Source organism: Chrysemys picta, chromosome 6 (assembly GCF_011386835.1).
Source record: "Chrysemys picta bellii isolate R12L10 chromosome 6, ASM1138683v2, whole genome shotgun sequence".
Taxonomy (NCBI): Eukaryota; Metazoa; Chordata; order Testudines; family Emydidae; genus Chrysemys; species Chrysemys picta.
The window spans coordinates 129,216,838-129,242,810 of record NC_088796.1 but is presented as its reverse complement, the minus strand read 5'-3'; the positions used below and the strand labels follow the sequence as shown (position 1 = coordinate 129,242,810).

The 25,973-nt window shown below is 43.2% G+C and overlaps 1 protein-coding gene across 1 annotated transcript; it reads left to right on the top strand.

Moving 5' to 3' along the window:
- The first annotated feature begins 210 nt into the window (after positions 1 to 210).
- On the top strand, positions 211 to 25,521 carry LPL (lipoprotein lipase). The gene is made up of 10 exons (XM_005278872.5): positions 211 to 488; positions 10,102 to 10,277; positions 10,915 to 11,094; positions 13,365 to 13,476; positions 17,105 to 17,338; positions 17,874 to 18,116; positions 19,237 to 19,357; positions 20,087 to 20,269; positions 22,483 to 22,584; positions 23,370 to 25,521. Exons 1-10 carry the CDS (start codon positions 392 to 394, stop codon positions 23,386 to 23,388), a joined length of 1,467 nt encoding a protein of 488 aa, XP_005278929.2. The 5' UTR covers positions 211 to 391; the 3' UTR covers positions 23,389 to 25,521.
- Positions 25,522 to 25,973: the final 452 nt, after the last annotated feature.

Genomic DNA, 25,973 nt, shown 5'->3' with positions numbered 1-25,973 from the left:
AGTCACTAGTCCTGATGCAGGAAACTCCCCAGCAAACTGCTTAAGCAGAAGCATAGCAAACTGCAGCTGAACTCTCGCCTGCAAGAAGATGGGAAGCATTGAGTGTGGTTTCAGAGCTAGAGGCTGAGCGCTGGTATTTGGAACTGAGCATGGGGCCCCTCCTCCGCCCTCACTTATGATTTTATAGCCAATAGGTGATGAGGGTTATTTGCATATTTCCATTCACATAAGGAGCCTGAAGCAGTGACAGAAAAGGGTTTCTCCTACTCCAGGAGACCTGCTGGCACTTTTTGTCCTTAACTTTAGGGAAACTTTGCCCTGAGCTGCAGGCTGCACAAACTGCACTCACTTGATCTCCTCTGGACACTGGAAAAGGGAGACATCTCCAGTGATGGCAAAGGGAGCACTGCTGGCAGCCCTGGGCCTGTGGATCCACTACCTCGCTGCTCTCTGCACAGCTACTGCCACGACACAAGCCACTGTCCCAAGTAAGTCTGAGTCCTTGGCGTGGGAGAAACACTGGAAGCTGCAGGACAATATCACTTTTGCAAACATCAACTGAACTTCTGTTTGTGACTTTATACTAAAGGGAGGGGGGGTGCTGCGGATGTGCAGAGAGGAAAGGGGGGCTGCTGGGGACATGCACAGGTGGGTATCAGAGCATGCACAGGGGAGACAAGATTGAGGTGCAGGGGGCATGTACAGGTGGCTGTTGGGGATGTGCATGTCAGAAAGAGAGGAGGTGTTGGGGGCTTGCATGGTGGTGCCCAGGGATATCACTAGTGAGATGCAGGGGGATGTTGGGTGCATGCACAGGAAGGAAAGAAGCATCGGGGCATGTACAGGGGAGGATGTGAGGTGGACAGGAGGGGGTGGTTGGGGCATGCACAGGGGAGGCTGTGGGGCATGCACAGGGGAGGCTGTGGGGCAGGCAGGAGGCAGCTGTGGGGCATGCACAGGGGAAGCTGTGGGGCAGGCAGGAGGAGGCTGTGGGGCATGCATAGGGGCGGCTGTGGGGCAGGCAGGAGGCAGCTGTGGGGCATGCACAGGGGAGTCTGGGGCAGGCAGGAGGTGGCTGTGGGGCATGCACAGGGGAGGCTGTGGGGCATGCACAGGGGCGGCTGTGGGGCAGGCAGGAGGCAGCTGTGGGGCATGCACAGGGGAGTCTGGGGCAGCCAGGAGGTGGCTGTGGGGCAGCCAGGAGGCGGCTGTGGGGCATGCACAGGGGAGGCTGTGGGGCAGGCAGGGGGAGTCTGTGGGGGAGGCTGTGGGGCATGCACAGGGGAGGCTGTGGGGCAGGCAGGAGGTGGCTGTGGGGCATGCACAGGGGAGGCTGTGGGGCAGGCAGGGGGAGAGTCTGTGGGGCATGCACAGGGGAGGCTGTGGGGCAGGCAGGAGGTGGCTGTGGGGCATGCACAGGGGAGGCTGTGGGGAGGCAGGAGGCGCCTGTGGGGCAGGCAGGAGGTTGTTTGGAGGAGGGGTGTGGGGCATGCACAGGGGAGGCTGTGGGGCATGCACAGGGGAGGCTGTGGGGAGGCAGGAGGTTGTTTGGAGGAGGGGTGTGGGGCATGCACTGGAGCGGTTGTAGGGCAGGCTGGGCCACGCACGGGAGGGAGCAGAAGGGGCGGGCGGTGAGGCCGGCCGGCCGGCGAGGGGCGCGCCGGGGGAGTGTGCGGGGCGGGGCGGCGCGGGAGGCCCGGATGGGGCCGCGCGGCGCGGGCGCTGGAATGCCCGGCACGCGGGCCAAGGTCACCCTGGCGCGGGGCGGCGCGCGGGGAAGTCCCGGCGGCCGGGCTTCTCCCCGGGCGTGGCTGTGGCCGGGCGCGCGGGCCCTTGGCCCGGGGTGCCGGAGCCGCGCGGGCGAGCCAGGCCAGCAGCGCCAAACTGCTACAGTCCCCGGCCGCTGTCACTTCCCTGAGCCGCTGGAGGCCCTCGTGCTCTGCCCCAGGGAGAGGAGAATCCGGCCCCTCGGCAGGCACCTGGTTCCTGGCCCCCAGGGTCTTCTCCGTCATTGAAATGCGGGTACTGGCTGCACCGAGATGCCGCCAGGGGACTGGGTTCTTGATCTGATTGCCCGTTAGTGATACTGGCTGTCAGACTACTGGTGCTCAACAGGACCTCACAAGAGCGGGGCCCTAGTGTGTATTATTTATTAAGAGGGTCAAGTGGCCCGTCCAGTTGCACAACAGACACAGCTGGAACATCTCCAGCATGGTTTAAAAACAAAAACTAGTTGCAACATGTAGTAATAATGCATTGGTGTTGTAACTAATGCCTTTAAAGAAGATGAAGCAATTAGAGTAAAGTTTGAAGAGGAATATTATAATCACACAGAGGATATACATATATAGCACACAGAGAACATGGAAAGGAAGAATATATCATCTAGAGCAGGGGTCGGCAACCTTTCAGAAGCGGTGTGCCAAGTCTTCATTTAGTCACTCTCATTTAAGGTTTCGCGTGCCAGTCATACATTTTTAATGTTTTTAGAAGGTCTCTTTCTATAAGTCTATAATATAGAACTAAACTATTGTTGTATGTAAAGTAAATAAGGTTTTTAAAATGCTTAAGAAGCTTCATTCAAAATTAAATTAAAATGCAGAGCCCCCCGGACCGGCGGCCAGGACCGGGCAGTGTGAGTACCACTGAAAATCAGCTCGTGTGCCGCCTTCGGCACGCGTGCCATAGGTTGCCTACCCCTGATCTAGAGAATAGTAGAATTTCACTAATTTTCACTTTGCTAATCCACAAAACTAATACACTTTCAACAAAGAAACTTTCAACCGACTTTTCATCAAAGGTGGGAGAGAGACTAATACATTGTAAAAATCTAAGCAGTTAGAAAAAAGTTTGGACATATCTGTTGCAAACCACCAAGTGAAACTAAGATAGTAACTAACTATGGCCTAGAGCCTCAGCAGTACTTAGATGCCTAACTGCCTTTGAGGATCTGGGGCTACATTTTTCTCATTGTTGACATTTCATAGGGAAACATTAAAAAGAAAATGGATGGAGTGTTAGGGTCACCAGTTAGGTGACTATATTTCCCAAAGGGAATCGCTGGCCTGAGCCCTCCCACACATCTCCTGCCCGCCAATCAACTTGGCAAGAGCAAACGGGACAAATGTCCACTTTTGCCAAAAAAGTCGGAACGGTTGGGACAGGGCTTAAAAAAGGGACTGTCCTGGCCGAAACATGACGTATAGTCACCCTAGGCCACAGTGAAAAGGAGTATATTCTCACCTTGAAGCTAATCTTATTCTATTGATGGTAATTCTAGGGCACCCATCACAATAATGGCTTAGTGGCATAAAATGAGAATTCTCTTCCCTCCCAGAGCAAATTTGTAAACATCGTTTTCATTCCTATAGCTACTTCCTTGCTTTCAAGCCTTTCTGTTTAATATGTTAGTTCTCCCTAATAATAGATGATGTGGGAACCACTTGTGAGAACATCTCAGATCTAGCCATGCCATGAGCCTGATGTAGCATTCCTTTAAACTCTCACTGAAGTCAATGGGTGTTTTAGGAGCAGGGGAACACAGAATCTGGGCCGCAGAAAATATAACGTCTGAATCCTTAAGAAACTACACAGAGATGTTCAAAGGAAGATTATATTTACAGAGCTAAATTCTTATCTCAGTTTAACCAGTGTAAATCTGGAGTAATTCCATCTAAATCAAAGGAGTTACACCAGTTTACATTAATGTAAATGATTAAAAAAATTTGGCCCCCAGCTTTTAATATTACTTATAAATGCTGCTGTATGAACTTTCCAACAGAATCTTTGGCACTTCTGAGAGGGCATATTGGAGAACTAACTGCATAGTGCAGTCATAGGATCCTGTTAGATTTATTATGTATGAGAAAAGTTCGTAGTTGGGAAACTGGCCTGTACGTATACTCCCTTGGGCAACATTATAAAAAGGGCCGTTGTATTTATTATTGTAGAAGTCTGCCCACAGCTGCACTTTATCATCTTAACACTGTTTTAAAGAGTGATTCTTTACAGTGTTTTAGAATGCTAGGACCACTGAACTTTGTGGATGGTCCTAAAATGTAGGAGAGATGCTCCAGTGTGTCTAAAGGATGGGAAAGTACTCCCAGTGTATCATTTTACAAGCATACCAAATGCACTTGAGGGACGCAGTCATTCCACAGGGAATGACAGGCTCTAAGCCAGCATGTGTTCAGACATTTGTGCCCACATGGAGTCCTGCTGAGTCCTGTGGAGCTCTGTGCAAGTGCAGTAGTTAGCCCACATAATATTTATTGCAGGATTAAGGCCACGGAGTTCTTTCCTCACGTGTGGGATAAATAAACTAAGTTGAAGCTCTTGAACAGTGTAGTTAAACAATAGCCTGCTTTATGGGTTGTTTTGTGGAGTTGTAACAAACAGTGTGATTTTATTGTATTGTTTAAACTACTCAGATCAAATCAAGCATGATTATTTCTGTAATTTAGTCCTTGCAAAAGCATTTCACTTGTCTAAGTTACAAATCTTTACTTTGTTAGTAAAGATGGGCTAATATAAGAAGCTTGGTGGGTATTCAAGATGACTGATACGTGATGTTCTATTGCGCTTAATCAGCTGTAGGACTAGTTATCTCAACAGAACTCTCACTGGTGTTTGTGTAAATATTTGAGCATGTGTGTGTTGATGTCAATGGAGCTGTGCCAGCCGAGGATCTAACCCATGATGTTTTTATGTATCTAACAATTTGAATGTCCACATCTGTGTTCGTAACATGACAAATGATGAAATTCTTGTTTATCCAAGATTCCTTCCTTAAGCCACAATTCAAATCCATTGATCCATAGTGAATAATTATTTAGATCTTATGATACTTTATATCCTACACCTAGATGGGGTAGTTCAACTTGCTCAAAATTCAGTTCTCAACCCACCCGACACTAGGATCAATTCAATGAAGGGCACAGTCTTGCTGCCATTGAAGTCAATGGTAATTTTGCCATTGACTTCAGTGGGTCAGGATCGGGTCCATAATGCTTGATTCTCTCCTCTTATTGGTACTATCCTTCCACTTGGGTCATTTCAATGTCTATAGAAGTCAATGGGAGTCTTTCCGTTGGCCTCAGTGGGCAACAGATCAGGCCATTTCATGGCTGCAGTACTGCTAACCTCACGTGGTCAAAAATCACAAGTGAAGCCTCAAAAAATCATGAGCTTGACTTAAAAATCACAAGGATTTAAAAAAAAAAATTTAATTTGCTTATGGGTGCTTATGGGCACACTTGTTTCACTCGTAGGCTCCCCCGCCCCCCCAACCAAGAGGGCTAGAAAAGTATCCTTTTTAACAAAAGGAAAGTTAAGATTCTCTTGTAGCCTCCTGATTCCAGCACCAGGGCTTTAAGAAAAACACCAAATATTGTGAGCTAAAATTGCGAGAATGGGCAACATTGTTAGGGCAGTATCAGAAAAGCAAGCTCTTTCTGTGCAGAGACTGTACTTGGCTTGTTATTCACAACACTTCTGCTTCCTTCAATTACAAAAATAAAATAAGAAACAAAACGTAGATTACGTTATTTTGACTGGCTCCCGGACAAATATTATGGTTAAAATGTGTACAATAAAAAGCCCAGAGTGAACTTTATGGCCAGAAAATTGAGTTTCTTTATAGTGCATCATCCCTACACAGATAACAAAGGCCAGAAAATTATACTTTGCATTTAAAAATATGCATCTGAAAGGTACTGCAACACTGACTACAATGATATTATTCATATGCTTAAAGCAACATACATGCTTTCATACCTTGCTGAACGAGGACCATAGCAAATATTAATTTTTAAAAAGGAATAATTTTGCTTCTAAAGAGCACTTAAGTCACCATTCCCTATAAGGCCTTGTCTAAACACAAAGTTGCACCATCTTACCTAAAATTGGTTGAAAACCTCTATGTGGATACTCTTCATTTGACTGAAACCTGACTTCTATCAATGTTAGCTTACGTCCATTCTGTGCGAAATTCAGCTACATTAATATAAGCCATTTTAAACCAATAAAAGATTGGAGGGGCGATACATTAGTTTCACTAAATTGTTTTTAAAACTCCCTGTTAGTTAAACTGATGTGAGTTTGTGTATAGACAACCCTACATTTCTTTGGCTCTGTGTAAGAACTCAGTGGTTAAAACCCTGCATCAGAATTCCCTTGCAGCTAGTTTACAAATATTAAACTAAAGTTGTGTGATGAGATTTTCTTCTCTTTATGGCCCCTACATCATTATGCCTTCAAGAAAAGGTATTATTATTATTCAAACTAATTTGTGCTGGTACGACAAGACATTGCTTTTATCCTTTGAACAGGGGCACAAATTGAACTGGCAAATTTTAGTTTTCTGAGTGGCTGTACATGGCTGTTTAATAATGTGTCTTAGCTGGGCCTACTTTTAGCCCACAGTCCCTCTTTGTTATTTTAAAGCAGTATGTAGTCCATATGTATGTAAGCACTGTTCAGCAAGGGAGATTTAGGTTAGATATTAGAAAAGATTTTCCTAACTATAAGGATAGTCAAGCACTGGAATAGGTCACCAAGGAAGGTTGGAGAATCCCCTTCATCGGAGGTTTTTAAGGATAGCTTAGAGCAGTGGTTCTCAAACTTTTGTCCTGATGACCCATTTCACACAGCAAGCCTCTGAATGTGACCCCCCCCCTTATAAAATAAAAACATGTTTATATATTTAACACAATTATAAATGCTGGAGGCAAAGCGGGGTTTGGGGTGGAGGCTGACAGCTCGTGACCCCCCCATGTAATAACCTCATGACCTCCAGTTTGAGAACCCCTGGGTTAGACAAACACCTGTCAGGGATGGTCTAGATATACGTGGTCCTGTTTCAGTATGTGGTGAGGGACTAGATGACCTCCTGAGGTCCTTTGCAGCCTATATTCTGTGTGTGTGTGTGTGTGTGTGTGTGTGGTGTATATGAATGCATGTGTGTACACACGCACGTATGCACACTGAAATTGCAGATTCTAAATGGTCAGAAGGGGGAAAGACTTGTAATGAATTCCAGTTTTAAGATGTGAGATGCAGCCAAATTATCTTATGCTGCGATCGAATCAGATTTTGCATGCCAAACAAAGGGAGGTCAGGACAGTACTTGAGGAAGACTCCAATGAACACCTCAGAACAGCAGGAAGTAATTATTGGTGACTTGCACATACATAATGTACTCTGAGTAAGTAACTACCTGGTGTACTTTGCTGCTGGAGATGCTGCCGTTCAGCTGAGTCCCTGACCATTTGTGGCCACTGAAGAGTCCATGGCCCTTATTGTAAGTACAGGGTTGCTAATCCTGGCAGTCTAGATGAATCGCTATTCATTTTGACTTCCTAGATCTCCCCTGCAATTTCAGCCGGACACAGTAACCACCTTCACCTCCTCTAACCAATGGCACTTGGCTTTGCATGGTTTCCTGGTTGATGTGGTCGCAGAGGTGACTGCATTTCAGTGGTGGATGAAATGGTCCCTATATATAAAGGTGTTTTATGAGGCTGAATTAATGAATATTGGTAAAGCACTTCGAGCTCCTCCGATGAAAGGTGCTATAGAAATGCAAGCTCTTCTCGTTAATAATCACATACATGTCAACGTAAGAGCATTCCTGGGAGTTAAATGTATTACAAACTAGAGGGGTCTATTCCATGCAGTGTGGTAGCTGTGTCACCCCAGGATATTAGAGAGAAAGTGGATGAGGTAATATCTTTCTTTTAGAGGGTATACTCTCAGCTACTCAGAAATAATAGTCTATGTATTGGAATGGACACACTATTAAACAGATGCCAGTTTAGTCTATATTTTGGATGATTATCAAATAGTCTTAATGCAGTGGGGAATTGCCATGTAGTACCTAAATACAAAGAAAATAGTATAAAGGGAATGCAGGTGGAGTATTCTTCTTTGCCTTCCTGTATGAAACAGGAACTTACACATGCAAAGTCTTTGTGAGGTTCTGTGCATTTCATAGTTGAAAGCTGCTTTTATTCCTTTTTAAGACTTTATTGAGTCATCACTGAGTGGAAAGTTAAACAGTTTGATGTTTAACTAAGAACTATTCAGCCTTCAGGGCTTTCTCTTTCTGGGTTGAAGAAAAATGATCCTAGTTACTCTAAGGCCGTTTTTCAGACAGAGGGTAATGGACTGAAGAGATAATTAACATTTGTGGTGAGAGCGAGAAGTTCTGAATGGGCTGTAGATGCAAAAAAAAAAAAAAAAAATCCCCAAAGCGGGCAATGTATGAGGACTAGATAAAGCCAGGTCTACATTAGAAACTTTTACTGGTATTGCAATGTCATTTAGGGGGAGTGACTTTTATTTCTTTATTTATTGCTAGTATACAAATGTCAAGTGCCCTAATGTAGACAGTTCTGCTGGCATGAAGTGCTTTTGCCCGTAGAGCTAATATTGCTGTATCACTGGTTATTTGTGATGCTGGATGCTAACACCCACAGTAACAGTAATGTTTTGTTTGCAGGACTTCAGGGCACATGCAAATACTAACAGTTTAGGCCTCAGTTTAAGAAGGTAATTTAAGCATGGGTATAACTTTAAGCACATGAGGAATCCCATTAACTTCAGTGCATCTACTCAAGTGCTTAAAGTTAGGCACTTGCTTAATTACCTTGCTGAATAAGGCAATTTAACTGAACACAAAAGGTTGGGTTTTAAATCAATAAAGCATATATAATACATGGAATTACATCTATAATACATGAAATTTACATAATGAAAATACTGAAAAATATAGATACCAGGCAGGAAATAGTCTCATATTCTTAACATCTTTCTTCCAGAAAATCAACTTTCCGTCATGGAAAAAAATCAAGCAAAAATGGCCATTATTTGTGTGTGTGTTGCAAAATGCCATACTTTGTATCTTTGTGTTCCCTGCTCTGGGTCTGAGCATTTAATGATTATATTCCCAGAACTCTGTGAAATCGTGCTGCAAATGGTGCCAATAAACAAGCCAGTAAACAGAACTGAGCTTTTGCTGGGTTGAGAAGAGGAGAAATCAATATTTGCTAAAAGGAAATCTGCCAACTAAGGCCGCAGTTCAGTAAAGCATTTATGCACATGTCTAGATACATCTTTGTTCAGCAAAGCCTGTAGTTAATCACAAGCTGAAGTGCTTTGCTGAGAATAAGGATGGCCTGGATACATCAGGGCCTAAAAAGGGGCAGAAATATTGGTTTCCAGTTTTTAGGAGAGTATTCCAAACAACAGAGGAAATACTATTATAAAAGTGTATGGTTTTTATACTGCGTTGAGTGTGAAATCCAAATAGCACTCACTTTCCTCCTTCCTCTTGTCATAAAAATGGAAAAGCAATTTATATTTTTATTCTGAAAGCAGAGAAATTTCTCCAAGAAAGAACAGCTCATTGCAGGCATAGCATACCACATGCTGTGTCCTTACTAATATGCCCTTTCTCCTTCCCTAGGATGGATAGAAAGCAGCTTTTCTTAGAAAGTTGGTTATCAGATTGTCTGACATAATATTGCCTTTGAAACATGGGCTTTTGTTTTGTTAGCTCAGTTCTAATCCCCAAGGCTGCCTTTTGACCTTCCCACTTTTTTAGTCAGAACAAACCCAGACACACACATTGAATAAAAGCATGGATAAGTTTGCTGCTACTAATTAATTACTGAATAATCAGTTTGTTATTGCTTAAGTGATTTTCATTAAAGCTGAAATTATGGGGAAGACACATCATCAATACTATGAAGCTTATTAGGAACTCAGTGATTTCTCCCTCTTCCCCCACCCCACAATTTGAAACCCTTGGGCATTTCTCCACAATGAAGTGCTAATTGCTTTTCAGATCCACCAGTTTTATATCTTTTCCGTTACCGGATTAAAATAAAAGCCTAAAATAAACACATACTCTTATAATTGGCCAGTTTCTACTGTCCTTGTTCTATCAGGGAAATGGGCCTTAGAATAGGGTGAAATTGATTTTTACCTTGTCTTCTGACATCTTTAGATCTGTGACGATCAAAATGTTTGTTTGTTTTTATTATGCATCTTCCTAAACCTGTTTTAATACCTGTTTCCAATATGCTGTCTCTACTATAGGAAGCACCATAGAAACAAAGAGAGACTTTGAGGGGATCGAGAGCAAATTTTCTTTAAGGACAGCTGACGAACCTGATGATGACATCTGCTACTTGGTCCCTGGTCAAGAAGACACTGTGGCACGATGCAACTTCAACCATACCAGTAAAACCTTTGTGGTGATCCATGGATGGACGGTAAGAGGAAACTTCTGGAGCTCAGCTGCAGTCAAAACTCCTACTGATGTCAGTGGGAGCTCCACACACACAGAGCAATTGCAGTGTCAGGCCCTGTAGTGAGTTACTTGCATTACTGAAACTTTAGTCCAGGGGTCGGCAACCTTTCAGAAGTGCTGTGCCGAGTCTTCATTTATTCACTCTAATTTAAGGTTTCGCGTGCCAGTCATACATGTTAACATTTTTAGAAGGTCTCTTTCTAGAAGTCTATAATATATAACTAAACTCTTATTGTATGTAAAGTAAATAAGGTTTTTAAAACGTTTAAGAAGCTTCATTTAAAATTAAATTAAAATGCAGAGCCCCCCGGACCGGTGGCCAGGACCCGGGCAGTGTGAGTGCCACTGAAAATCAGCTCGCGTGCCGCCTTTGGCACCCGTGCCATAGGTTGCCTACCCCTGCTTTAGTCCATGACAAAAGTATGTTTACAGTAAAAAAAGGTTTTACTTTCCCCATTGTACGTCTCCTTCGGCATTTGGGGGCGGCGACTCTCTCTCGCTATGTGTCTGTGCAGCATCTAACCCAGTGAGGGGCCAATCTCAGCTGAGGCTTCTAGGTGCTACTGCGATACCAATAATAATGTGAACTCTCTTTTCAGGTAACTGGAATGTACGAGAGCTGGGTCCCAAAGCTGGTGGAGGCTCTGTATAAGAGAGAACCCGACTCTAATGTCGTCGTGGTAGATTGGCTAAGTCGTGCCCAGCAGCATTATCCAGTATCTGCTGGCTACACTAAACTGGTGGGAAAGGATGTAGCTGTGTTTATTGACTGGATGGCGGTAAGCACTTGTACAGAGGGCTAGATCACATGGATTGTGGAGGTGCTAGGAGTTAGACTAGTTTAACGGGACAGTTTAGTTTGTTCTATCTCCATTCTGGATTTCTTTCAAGAGGAATTTCAGGCCATTCAGAAATGGGGTGTGATTTTTCTAGCCAAAGATTTAATAATAGAGGCAAAACTAGGTACATGTTCTATGTGGCACGCGCACACACGTCTGAACTGCTTTGGAGAGATCACAACTGTAAGAGTGTGTGTTCATTTGTAGTCGTTTCAATAGTAGAAAGATTCTGACGAACCAGAGGGAATTCAGAGAGGAATGGAAAGGGATGGAGGGGTTGAATTATCAGGAAAAGTTAAAAGAATTGAAGTATAGCTTTCCTAGAAGACAATGAAGGCAGGGCACATGGTAAGAGGAACTGACATTGGAGCAGACCAATGGTCTAAAGGCAGGTGCCTAAATCTATACTTAGGACTGATTTCATAGTTGCTGAGCAACTCCAATACACAATGAAGTCCACAAAGTGCGACTGGGGCAAGAAGGAGAATGCCGTCCCTCAGGGGGTGCGGGACCCGGGACAAGTCAGCCTCCCCACTAGTCTCCTCAGCGTCCATCCGGCACGCCCCCACCGTCTGCCACTCTCTTCCTCGCCGTCTGCCCGCCTCCTCACCCCCTCCCTCCTGCTCGCCTCCCCGTTCGCCTCCTCATCCCGCTTGCCTTCCCGCCTCCCCTCGCCGCCCGCCTTCTCACCCTCTCCCGCCTGCTCACCTCCCCGTTCGCCTCCTCATCCCGCTTGCCCTCCCGCCTCCCCTCACCGCCCGCTTCCTCGCCTGAATATCAGGACAAATATCAGGACCGATCGTACATTGGTTGGAACGCAGGACAAAGGGCTAGATATCGGGACAGTCCTGATTTTTATCGAAGCGTGGGGCCTGCCAAAGCCCAGGTCAGCCGCCCCAATTTGCCCTACCCAAGGGACGGCTCTGAATGGGGCATATTGATTCCCTGAGCAATACTGAGCTACTGCCCAGCATCTTGTTTGATGGAGGCCAATACCACGTGTCTCGGGAGAACTTGCAAGAAACCCCATAGTTGGATAATTAAGAAATAACATGCCCTTAGGAAAATCTCTTCCTAAGTCCCATCTGTCAGTGATGAGCTTATGTCCCGAAGCATAAGTGTTTATATACATAAAATGTCTTAATCCTCCTTGCAACTTTGGACGTTCTCATTATCTATCTAAATGTCTAAGGCTGTGGCTTCACTGGGGAAAAGGGGTGTCCTTAAATCACGTTCACTAACACAAGATAAAAGCCTAGTAAAAAGGCAGTTCGGAGTCTTCCCACGAGTTAACAGGTCAGGTTCAGATCCCCGCTACCCTGTAGCCTAATTCCACTCCTTGGGGGAGGAGTTTCAGAAGCACTTAGTGATCAAAAGCTGACCTGCTCTCCTCCCATTGATGTCGTGGCCAATGCTGAGTGCTTTTGAAAATCCCCCCTACACCTTTTTTAAACCCCATTCAGATCTTTAGACTCGGCAAGCCATTATTCTTGTATTTATAACAATAGTCTACCAATATCGGAATGGCAGAAGGAGGGGGGGATTTATTGTAGGGTGCTACTAGGGGACAAGGCTAAGAAAAGGAAGATCTAGGATAAATAGCAGGAGACATTTCTTAGCGGTGAAATCTCTTAAACTGTTGAATAGCCTCCCAAGTGCCAAGTGGAAACCCCTCACCTGTGAGAGGTTAAACTAGACTGGACAAAGCACCAGAAAATATAGCATAGGGAACAATGCTGCTATGGTAACAGGGTAGTGCTGTGATTCATATGAAAATCAGTTATGGGATATGTGCACAGCTCACCCCTCTCTGAGCTAGGCAGTGATGAGAGCAGCATATATGTCGTCAGCCTTGCTTGACATGAATTTTCTTTAGGAGAAGATTTTCAAAAGCACAAATGGGAGTGAAGTGCCCAACTCCCAATGGCTTTCAGTGGGAGTCTATCTGCCCTTTATGCCTTTGAACTATAGAACCACAGGATTAGGAGGGACCGCAAGGGTTATCTTGTCTAGCCCCCCAAATCTGCCCTTAATCTTTTACATGGCACCTAATCCTGTCCCCTCTGAAATAAACGTCAAACCATATTGTCTTCAGTCAGGGACTGAGTAGGTTTACAGTAAATTGCAATTTTTCAGATACTTTTTCTGTCTTAATTGTTTTGGTTTTGCACCCTTGGAATTTAAACTTTTTTTTTTTAAATCTTCCATAGGAACAATTCAATTACCCACTCGACAACCTCCATTTGCTGGGCTATAGTCTTGGTGCCCATGCTGCTGGGATTGCTGGAAGTCTGACCAAAAAGAAGATTAACAGGATCACTGGTAAGAAAAACCCTGCTGTTTATCAGTTTGTGTGCTCACAAAGAGAGAATGGGGGACCCTGTTTCTCCCCTGGCTTGAATATTACCTTCTTCTTGAAATTTGGTTTGCTTTTAGCTAGGGCTGTTGATTGATCACAGTTAACTCATGCGATTAACTCAAAAAAATTAATCGTGATTAATCGCACTGTTAAACAATAGTCTACCAATTGAAATTTATTAAATATGTTGGATGTTTTTCTACATTTTCATATGTATTGTATTCTGTGTTGAAAATGAAATCAGTGTATATTATTTTTGATTACAAATATTTGCACTGTAAAAACCAAAAGAAATAGTATTTTTCAATTCACCTCATATAAGTACTGTAGTGCAATCTCTTTGTCGTGAAAGCGCAATTTACAAATGTAGATTTTTTTTGTTACATAACTGCACTCAAAAACGTAACAATGTAAAACTTCAACGCCTACAAGTCCACTCAGTCCTACTTCTTGTTCAGCCAATTGCTCAGACAAACAAGTGTGTTTACATTTACAGGAGATAATACTGCCCTCTTCTTATTTACAATGTCATCAGAAAGTGAGAACAGGCATTTTCAAGGCACTTTTGTAGCTGGCGTTGCAAGGTATTTATGTGCCAGATATGGTAAACATTTGTATGCCCCTTTATCCTTTGGCTACCATTCCAGAGGACATGCTTCCATGCTGATGACACTGGTTAAAAAAATAATTTGTTAATTAAATTTGTGACTGAACTCCTTGTGGAAGAATTGTAAGTCTCCTGCTCTGTTTTATTCACATTCTGCTATATAGTTCATGTTATAGCAGGCTCAGATGATGACCAGCACATGTTCGTTTTTATAATAATAATTAATGGAGATATCCCATCTCCTAGAACTGGAAGGGGCCTTGAAAGGTCATCAAGTCCAGCCCCCTGTCTTCATTAGCAGGGCCAAGTACTGATTTTGCCCCAGATCCCCAAGTGGCCCCCTCAAGGACTGAACTCACAACCCTGGGTTTAGCAGGCCAATGCTCAAACCGCTGAGGTATCCCTCCCCCCCGAATGCTTTTGAGAACACTTTCACTGCAGATTGGACAAAATGCAAAGAAGGTATCAATGTGAGATTTCTAAAGATAGCTACAGAACCCAAACCACCAAAAAAGAAAATCAACCTTCTGTTGGTGGCATCTGACTCAGATAATGAAAATGAACATGCGTTTCAGTCTGCACTGCTTGGGATTGTTATCGAGCAGAATCTGTCATCAGCATGGAGGCATGTCCCCTGGAATGGTGGTTGAAGCATGAAGTGACATATGACTCTTTAGGTCATCTGGCACGTAAATATTTTGCGACGCCGGCTACAACAGTGCCATGAGAACACCTGTTCTCACTTTCAGGTGACACTGTAAACAAGAAGCAGGCAGCATTATCTCCTGCAAATGTAAACCAACTTGTTTGTCTGTCAAGTATCAGAGGGGTAGCCGTGTTAGTCTGGATCTGTAAAAGCAGCAAAGAGTCCTGTGGCACCTTATAGACTAACAGACGTATTGGAGCATGAGCTTTTGTGGGTGAATCCCCACTTCTTCGGATGAATACCCATGAAATCTCATGCTCCAATACGTCTGTTAGTCTATAAGGTGCCACAGGACTCTTTGCTGCTTTGTTTGTCTGTGTGATTGGCTGAACAAGAAGTACAACTGAGTGAACTTGGAGGGTCTAAAATTTTACATTGTTTTATTTTCAAATGCAGGGTTTTTTTGTATATAATTCTACATTTGTAAGTTCAACTTGCATGATAAAGAGATTGCACAACAGTACTTGTATTAGGTGACTTGAAAAATACTATTTCTTTTGTTTTTTACAGTGCAAATACTTGTAATAAAAAATAAATATAAATTGACCGCTGTACACTTTGTATTCTGTGTTGTAATGGAAGTCAATATATTTGAAAATGTAGAAAACATCCAAAAATATTTAAATAAATGTATTCTATTATTTAACATTGCGATTCATCACATGATTAATTTTTTTAATGGCTCGATAGCCCTAGTTTTAGCGATAGTGATTGTGCCTACGTTTTATGCCTTTTTATTGTTGAGTTGCTAGGCCTATAGCGATTATTGATTGTGTGATGATAGGCCTTACAGGCCTGAGCCCCATTGTGCTAGGCACAGTACTTTGACCTATACAGCCAGGAAAACCCCCAGTTTGTCTGTGGGTCTGTCTTCACTGCAGAGGTGTTACTCTGATATTGCCTCTAACCTCCTTCCTGTCCACCCGCAGAGTTTTGTGTTGCTTTAAACTCAGGTTGGTTGGCCCTGCTGGGGCTTGGGTTGGTAACCCATCCACTTTGCAGTGAGGACACAGGCTAACTCACTCGAGTGCTGATAGTCCTCCAGTGCCTTCCCACAATTCCATTCCCCTCCTCCCCCACTTATGCCTAGAAAGACAGAACACACGTCTCACAAGTCACTAAGAGAGAATTGTAGAGTAGCTCAATTCACTACAACACAAAGAATCATGGGATATGCCCCCAGAACCCCTAGTGCCGCCCACCCCTGGGTGAATGCAGCACTATACCGGTGAGGACACAGTAACTTGGGTAGGGTATTGCAGTGTTGATGCTCACACCGAGTGAAGCTAACCCAGGTGTTCAGTCCCAGGTGTTGAGCCCCTGAGTTAAACTTAGAACTGTCCCAGCAAGGTTAACCATCTGTTTTAGACACGTTTGCTATTATGTTATGGGAATTTGCACAGTAAGGGAAGTGGATGTATGTTGTTTGTGTAAGTGTCACAATTGAGGCTTTTATTTACTGTTAGAGCAGGTCACTTTTTTGACTTTTGAAATTGATGCAATTTTAAAATTTCTTTAAAAATCAGGAACACTGACAATAATTTTTTTCATTATTGGTCCCCTTCCCCCCCCCATACACACCTGTTTTTGTACCAGCAAGTGAGCTGGTTGAAATATTTCAATTTTTTTGATATTTTGAATTTTTAAAACTTAAATTTTTCAAAATGTGGAAAAAATGAGAAAACATTTTGAGAAAAGTCTTTTTTTTTTTTCACTAGCCATAAATACTGCAAACCTGTAAGGCTAGGTCTACACTACCCGCCTGAATCGGCGGGTAGAAATCGATCTCTTGGGGATCAAATTATCGCGTCTCGTCGGGACGCGACAGTCGATCCCCGAATCGACGCTCTTACTCCACCAGCGGAGGTGGGAGTAAGCGCCGTCGACGGGGAGCCGCGGAGGTCGATTTTGCCGCCGTCCTCACAGCGGGGTAAGTCGGCTCCGATACGTCGAATTCAGCTACGCTATTCGTGTAGCTGAATTTGCGTATCTTAAATCGACCCCCCCCCCCCGTAGTGAAGACCTGCCCTAAGAGTTAAACTGCCTTATTTCTTTACACATTTTTATATACACCATATTCTGTGTAATAATAATAATGAAGCTTTAATGTCTGTATTTAATACTTTAGCATACATGAATGTGTGCTTTCATTAATGTATTTAAGGAACTGACCATGCAAACAAAACAACTTTTAAACTAAGGCTCCCCAAACTTGGGGACTGTAACACAGATTACCTCAATTTCATCCATTGGTTTGGATTTTTTTACTCCCATGAAGGTTTAGATCCAGCTGGACCTAACTTTGAATATGCTGAAGCAACCACGCGCCTCTCCCCGGATGATGCTGATTTTGTGGATGTCCTACACACCTACACCAGGGGGTCTCCGGATCGCAGCATTGGGATACAGAAGCCCGTCGGGCATATTGACATCTACCCAAATGGAGGGGGCTTTCAGCCAGGCTGTAATCTAGGTGAAGCTCTGCGTCTGATTGCAGAAAAAGGCCTTGCAGGTAAGGCTCGTTTGGAAAGAGAAGGCTAACACTTGTCCAAGTGATCTTAGGGTGGGAGGTATTTTCAACATCACCTAAGGGCCGGGCTACACTGCAGCTGGAAGTGTGAGTTCCAGCTCAGGTAGACACACGTATGCCAGCGCTGATTGAGCTAGCGTGCTAAAAATAGCGGTGTAGCCCTGTCTCTGTGGGCGCTGGGATGGTCTAGCTGGCCCAAGGAAGTACCGAGGGTCCTGGATGGGACTGTACTGGGGCAACTCGTCTGTCCCGCCCCCTGTGCCGCTGCAGCGATGCTGTTTTTATTGAGCAAGCTTAATCAAAGCTCGCATGCTACATCTACCCGAGCTGCTAATTGCTCTTCCAGCTCCAGCCCAGATGGACCCTTAGCTACTTAGGAGCCTAAATCGTATTGAAAGTCAATGGGACTGGTGCTCCACAGGCACTTGTGACGATCCCCCCATAAGGCCCTCATCTCACATAGATTGCTTGATCACTGATAACGCTGACCGGGTAACCTGATTCTCTTCCTTCAAAGATGCGGATCAACTGGTGAAGTGCTCTCACGAACGCTCAATCCACCTCTTCATTGACTCCCTCTTGTACGAAGACAAGCCAAGCCTGGCCTACCGCTGCAACACAAAGGAAACCTTTGAGAAGGGGTTGTGTCTGAGCTGCAGGAAGAACCGCTGCAACACTCTGGGCTATACGGTCAGCAAAGTGAGAGCCAAGAGAAACAGCAAAATGTATTTGAAGACTCGCTCTCAGATGCCCTATAAAGGTAGGTGGCGGCCGTTTCATTGTGGGAAAAGTGATTTTCGTTCACGCTGCCTTGTGTGGGAGGAGAATGATGATCTTGCTTCTTTGCAAACTGACATCAGGATACGCTGAGCTATTGAAGATCTTACCGTTCTTCCCTTAAGGAGAAGCGGGTGGGGAAGTTAATGTAACACAATGTTAAGGGATCCAAAGGGCCTGTCTTGTCCAGTGTAGTCAGTAACTCTGCTTGGAACAGGCTGACTCTCTGAATTTTTCCATCGCTTTCTTTTCCAAACCAATTCTTACTGTTGCTGGAAAAACTAAAAGCAAACCAAAGCGTGGTGAGTGGCTTATTCTGAGATGCGCAGGCATCAAACTCCAACGCTATCTAGTAATGCCGGTGCCAAAGCCTGCCACTGCAAGACATACACTTTTTTTTTTTCTGATTGCCACAGTGGCTGGTCTAAAATGGAAATTGCTGGAAAGAATCGGAAAGCTTTCAGCTACGGGGGGAACTAGCTAGGTCAGCCTTGCAGCATTGACAGGAACATATGAAGGACCCACGTATGGCTGCGCTACAAGCACTGAGTAAGGAGCAGCAAGAAGCTCGCTACTCCAGAAGTAAACCAAGGACAAGCAGTACTCCGAGTTTCTCTGGTGCTGCCAGTGTTGGAACAGTGGCTGGACGGGAATTTGTGGGTGTTTAGAGTGTAGTGGTGATTCGCTGAACCAGTTACAACAAACTTCATAGGGACTTTTTGCACGAGAAAGAACTACTCCTTTGAGTCTGGGTGTGCAGGGTTAGCTCCAGCACTGAGACACATGAACCTTCCCCGTGAAACGACACCAAGCCAGTACTGAAGCCCCAGCGAACAGTTTATATAGCCATTCCAATGCCGAGCGGTAAATAACCCTGAAGTAGTTGATTCTGCCATCCTTGCTCCTGTTAAGTAATCCTTAACACAAGAAAGTCCTCTGGATGTCTATGGAACTACTCACATAACACAGGGCTAGTCAGCTTGAGCAAGGGTAGTAGATCCACACCAGGGTTTGGCCAAGTTGTCAGGTTTGCTAGTGTCTCTCTCTCTTTGCAGGCTGTTTTTAACGATGAATTTTCCTTTTCTCTTCCTTCCTCCTCCCAGTCTTTCATTACCAGGTCAAGGTCCATTTTTTTGGAAAGGAGAATGTGACCAAGACAAATCAGCCGTTCCTGGTCTCTTTGTATGGCACCGCCGATGAGAGCAAGAACATTGCTTTGATACTGTGAGTATCAACGGAAATCCAGACAAGCACAAGTACAACCCACTGCTCAGGCTGTCTCCTGCTAGGCCTGAACCACAGAGGGTATGACTCTATTGCAGCCCCAACTAAAGAGACTTATGCTTTGAGCTCTTGTGGTTCAAATCTGGCTCAGATAGCAGCTGTCAGCCGTGCAGTACTGAGGCTTAGCATATTGTCTCCATAAGGGCCACTTTGATCAGAGATTTGAAAAAGAAACATCAAGTCAGGCTTGTGGCTCATCATAATCAAAAATTCTCCAAGCCAAAGAAATTCAAGACCTTATTGTGTCATCAGTCTTCGAGCAGAGCTCCCCGTTGAAAGCAGTGGAGAGTTCTGCTTACGCTACACTAGCTTGGATTTGCTGTTTTGCAAGAGTGGTGCTCTTCCCCCCATCCCCACTGTAGAGCCTTAATGTCCTGTTCCCACTGAGTTAAAGGCAAAGACTTACATGTAACTTAACACAGTTTTGTTGTCCAGCATGGGTCTGCCACAAGCTGCACAGATGGGGGTGCGTAGGAGCTGACCAGCAACAGATTGACTCAGAGATGGGAGCTAGGGTGGGTTGTAAGGGCCTGAGCTGAAGTCAGTGGAAAGATGCCCATTGACTACAGAGCACATTGGATCAGGCCCAAAGTGAGACAGCGCACACTTGCCCATCTCTGAAAATACACAAAGGCCTACTCACAGATTGTAACTTTTTTTTTTCCACAGACCTGAAATTTCCACAAACAAGACCTACTCCTTCCTGGTTTACACCGAGGTCAGTATTGGAGACCTCCTCATGCTGACACTGCAGTGGGAGAAGGAATCCATTTTCAGTTGGTCGGACTGGTGGACCACCTACGCTTTTGACATCCAGAGGGTCAGAGTGAAGGCAGGAGAAACTCAGAAAAAGTAATTACAGTAAAAATTGAATATTGGATTTAATTGCCAGTGTGTCAGGACTCTCAAGATACCTGGTGGGGGTAGAAAGAGATTAGGAGCATTTGTTTGAATAAAAGCCAGGGGTCAGATTCACAGGTACACGCTGGTTGTTGTTTTTTGTGCTGCTCTAGTGATGCAAAGAGCCATCAACCTGGCTCAAGCAGCTAATTAGGTTAGGTTTACAGATGTTTCACATCACTGGAGCAGCTAGAGCATCTCAGTTATTCTGGTCCCATAAATTCCATTCAGCACCATTCAGCTATGCACTTAAGTATGTGGCTAACATTAAGGATATGAGTAATCATGTGGACTTCAATGGAACCATTCATGTGCTTAAGAACCTTGCTGAATCAGCGATTTTGATGCTATTTGCAGACCATCTCACCTGCCTCCTTCTGAGCATTTGTGTAAATAACACTTTCATCACAAAGAAGGGAGGGACTCCTGAACACCCTTCCACATTTGTATTCCCACAGGAAGTGTGTGTGTGTGTGTGTGTGTGTGGCCATCTTGGAAACGCTTTATTTGCTTGGGAATCCTTCAATCAGGAGGGCAGCAACAACAGCACGTGACTTTGTTGTGAATGAATACCGCATACCCAAAGCAGCACTCATGAGTAGTTCAGAAGCAGAAATACATTCACATAAACCAAATTTTGAACAGTGACCATATTCATAAAGCTTGAAATCTGTTGGCAGAAAATCTGAACTGAAAAAGGGACTTAAATGTGTCCAATTGTTTGTCGTGTAATGTATCCAGCTCTGAATTCTGTACAGTCGTAAGTTTTTCAAAATACACAGTAACGAGAGCTGGAGAAATATGGAAAAAATGATCAACAAGTAGCTTTGGCCAATGAAAGCAGCTGCTGGGTTTGGGTGAAATTGGCAACATACTTCGTTCACAAAGGTTCAGGGGAGCAAGGGTTTTAACCAAGAATGTTCAGAGAAAGCAAAAGTCACATGAATATTAATGTGTGTAAACTCCTGGACCAGAATTTGCACGGGAAGTAAGGTTCTTACAGCCATTTAAAAACATTGCACAGAATTTCACCCTTTGATTAATGACGAAGGCCTGCAAAAAGTCCAATTTACCTCCTTTCCCAAATTTGTTTCTGCATGTATAGAAGTGCTTTCCTGAATCAGGTCCCAAGAGCCGGATTGCTCAGCATCTGGCACTGAGCCTTTAGGAGTTGAGGTCATTCAGCACTTTGCAGAATTGGGCCAATAAATGACACAATTTGGCTGCATGCAGTTTTCACTCTAAGTGGAGTAGCCATTTGTCCATAACAATGCATTGAAACAAGTCAGTGTCTTTTTAAAATCTCTTACCAATGAAGTTTCATTGTACCTAAGACAGGTTTCAGAGTAGCAGCCGTGTGAGTCTGTATCCGCAAAAAGAACAGGAGTACTTGTGGCACCTTAGAGACTAACAAATTTATTGGAGCATAAGCTTTCGTGGGCTACAGCCCACTTCTTCGGATGCATCCAAAGTCTCTAAGGTGCCACAAATACTCCTGTTCTTTTTTCATTGTACCTAAGTTCACTGGAAGCTGCCTGTGCTGTTTGAAATTGTACAGAATTTTTACAAATGACATTACCGGAATGTTTAAAAACAAATATTGGTTTTATTTTTCAAATAGGATATCTTAATGTTATTTTTGGCACTGTGTAAATAGATTTTTTTGGTTTGTTGGCATTTTTTAAAGTTTTTTAATTTGGACAAAAATGTTTTGTCTTGGTAAAATAGTTTGTGTAGACTTTTTTAAATGTTTTTGGATTAAGTAAAATTTAAAGGAAATTTTGAAATGGAAAGTCGTTGCAAACCAAAATTTAAACATTTTGTTAAGAAAGTGTCAAAATAAATTTTCAGTGTTTTTTTGGGGGGGGCGGGGGGGCGGGATAGAGAGGAGAGTAGGGTTGACACTAAAAACCTGGCAAAATTGGCACAAATTGGTGAAATGTTTCAGTGTTGCCAAACCTACCGTACATTTTTTGCTGAAAAAATTTTCAGCTGAAAAATTTTTCCCAGCTCTAGCCATTTCTTAACCGATTGCTCATGCATTTAAGAAACAAATGATCCCATCCTTGACAAAGGCACATTGTTTCTGGGCATTGGTTGCATTTTAAGAGCTAAAACGGTTGTCCCTGCTCAGCTGTGTGAAAACTCTTATGTTTGATCTGCAGGATGGTGTTCTGCTCTCGCGATGGGATCTCTCACCTCAAGAAAGGGAAGGAGGCTGTGGTATTTGTGAAATGCGCTGATAAGCCCAACAACACAGATACAGGGTAAGAGCTCTACTGCAACATATGATGCCACACAGACAAATCAATGAATGTAGAACATTACTTTAAGGATGTTCTCAGTATTGGCTGAAACCAGGCAGTGCCGAAAGTCTTGTGAGAAAACAGTCTCATGAGATTGCCACATTGACGTCCATGGTAACGCTGGTCAGTGCTAGGTGCGCTTTGGGGAAGCATCCGAACTTTGCCAAGGTTATCAAAACTTAAGTGACTGAATATTTGGTCCTGGTTCTCTGCTATCCTGTATAGTCATAGACCCCTATGCAAAGGGAGGGCACAGGGGGTGTAAAGCCCTACTAGGCTTACATTCACGCTTTGCACAGGACGGGCCAAGTAGGGTATAAGGTGATGCCTTCTAACTCAGCAGGAAACAAGCACACTTTTGTCTTCAGGACCATTTGTGGTTTCTTTTAAAACATGTCCATCTTCGTTTGGGCTTTACAGCTAGGTTTCAGACTGTCACTGGTGGGGCAGTGTTTGATACAGTAGCTATTTTTAGGTCTCATGGGTGCACCTGCCTATTTAGGTCTCAGTTCTCCATAACGATGCACTAGATCCTCGCTCCAGGGCTAAGTCCCATTGAAGGCAATACGAACTGCTGGCGCGCAGCACTCCTATAAAAATCAGGTGTGTGTCATAATTAGTGACCAACAACCATCAAAGAGTTGAGCAGCTAACGTATTGTCACACAAAACAATTGTTTAGACTTTGAAAAAAATCCTACAAATAAGGCTAAGGTAGGTTATAAACTGCTCCTATTTCTCTTTTAGAGGCCAGTCAAGACCTTAAAGAAAGAGCAGCTCTTGAATTTTCTGAAGAATGAAGTGGATGAAACGTTTCTGCTTTGGATGGAAAAATAATCCCCATTATGTTGGGTGTTGAGAACTGAATGTATTGAAATATTTAGCAGCTGTAATACTGCTGACCTTTTAGTCTGCTATTCCTAGTTATTCTAGTAGACTCTTTCGTACGGAGTCTCAGAACACACAAAGTGGTTACTTAACTATAAAGAACATATTAGCCAAGTAGTTTAAAATACATCTACAGAAAGTGTAACATCTTGATTACCGGGAAGAATTAAGAGTTGTTATTTTGCCTCAAAATACCACCTTGTAACAAGGTTTCTTGATATAATGTACTGTATAGCAAATTCTTAGTATTTATTGAAAAGTCTCATTTCTGGGCCTGTATTTTGGCTTTTTAAACTTGATTTGTTACTTTTAAAGATTTTTCTAAAACTGGACAGATGTCTGTTTTTGTGGTTGGGCAACATCCATTCAGCTAATTAATGAGTTTAAAGACCCTTCGCTGACCCTTGCTCAAGGTGGTCAAATCTATATTTAGCATTCGGAAATCATACACCTGCTCTTGCTAAGGCTGGTACTCAAAAGATGCCCAGAACTGAATGAATATGGAAAGAGAAAATTCTGGATAATAATGCATTGTACTTGAGGTAAACTCCAGTGCTATGAGTACTGATTTATCCTTAGGGTGATTTGTTAATCTCTACTCTGTTAAATAGTTCATCCTGCAATAAATTTCCAATCATAGGAGAAGAGCATTTTCATTGTCCTATGATGATATTTTAACATTAATGGGTAACATCTTTTTCAAATAAAGCCATCTAAACTCTCACATTGCTCTAAGTTAGGGGCTTCGAAAGACGCAACAAACTGGAAACTGCAGGAAATTTATTTTCATCATCTGTTTACGACACCAATGCAAAATGAGGTGGAAACCAGGCCATTCTGCTCTGACACTTGAGTTTCAGTCTTTCAAGCCACAGCTGTGCTAGTCTTGTGTTCTCCTGTATTTTCCAGACATGAAAATGGACAGGCTGCATGATCATCCTTCCCTTTGCTGATATTCTTGTTTCCAAAGACTACTCTCTATTTATTTCTTGCCTATGACATAGGGGTAGAAGCTGTGAGCTGCAAGATTGTCTGAAATGTCACAAATTTCAGTAAGGTGCAGGATCTAGGCCATTCAAGGAGCCTGAGTGTATTGTTCACAAAACACAATGCTCAGAGATCACTTGAATTAAAAGTGCCACAAACAAACACACAAGTACTGTAAAACTGAAGGGTTGGGTTTTTTTTATAATAAATAATATATATTTATTCGAATGCCATGAAAAATTCAGTAGCCTTCTTTTATTAAACCATAAATCAAAAATTGGGGAGGAAATACGAGCTAGAATATGATTACATATCCGTTTTTTGTAATCCTTGCATTTATTACAAAGCATATGGTGAAGGTGGCATTTATGCTAAGTCATCCAGAACGAAACACAAGGCCTGTCTGTATGTTATTTTTCAATCAACGTACCATTAGCAGATGAGGTGAACAAAGAGCTAACCCAGTGCAATATGTTGGAATGCCAACAACTCAAAAGGTGCTAAAAATTTGATGTCTTAACCCAATGAATTATGGCTGAGAGAGGATGAGAGTGTTGCTTGGGTATTGGAGCATGTCACTCAAGGCCTCTAAAAGTGATAAAACAAAGTGATTCATGTTTCCGGTTGACATTGCTTTTACTTGCATTTTCCTGAAAGATGAGCTCTTTGGAAAGAAGACATGTGAGGACTTTTAATACAGGATCTAATAAAACACCTACAGTACTTGAATGCTCAATGGTGAAAGGTTTCTATACATGTGGACACATGATTTAGCTTGAAATGTTATTTATTACCTGTAAATATATATATTTTTATGTGTGTAAAGGTAGTTTGTATATATTGCTGAGGTTATCAAGACTATCTCCATTTATACAGTTATGTGCTATTAATCCTGTATATAGCTTTCAAAAAGCTACTTAACCATGCTTATGAAATAATGCAGTGTAATATGCATTTTCTAAAGAAAGCATCTCAATTTTGTACAGAATGGAAACCTGAGGTCTTAATAAAATTGTCAAATTAATTCCCTAGCTAGACTAGTTTTGTTTTGCAGAAATAAGCATTGAAACATCAGTGGTATTTTAAAACTGACAAAATTTGCTGCACTCTGGGAACAGATAGTGGGAGACATTTTCAAAAGTGACCAATGCTTTCAGTTTTGGATGTCCTGCTTGAGATGCCTTAAAGGGGCCTGATTTTAAGAAAATGGTGGAAAAAATCAGACCCTTCTAAGATACTTCAAGGTGGGCACCCCCAAATCAAGGCACTATAAATTACTAGCCACTTCTGAAAATCTTGGCCCCAAGGAAAAAAGTAGTTAATTGAATGTTGGGCCTTCCAAACTTGACACTGTCCATTTCTATAATGTTGAAAGTCTTGTTTCTTTTTTTTTTGCATATGGCATAATTACATTTCTAGGGCTACCAAACACATGACTAGAAACTTGCTCATGGCTGAGGTGTGCTTGGTGCAGCC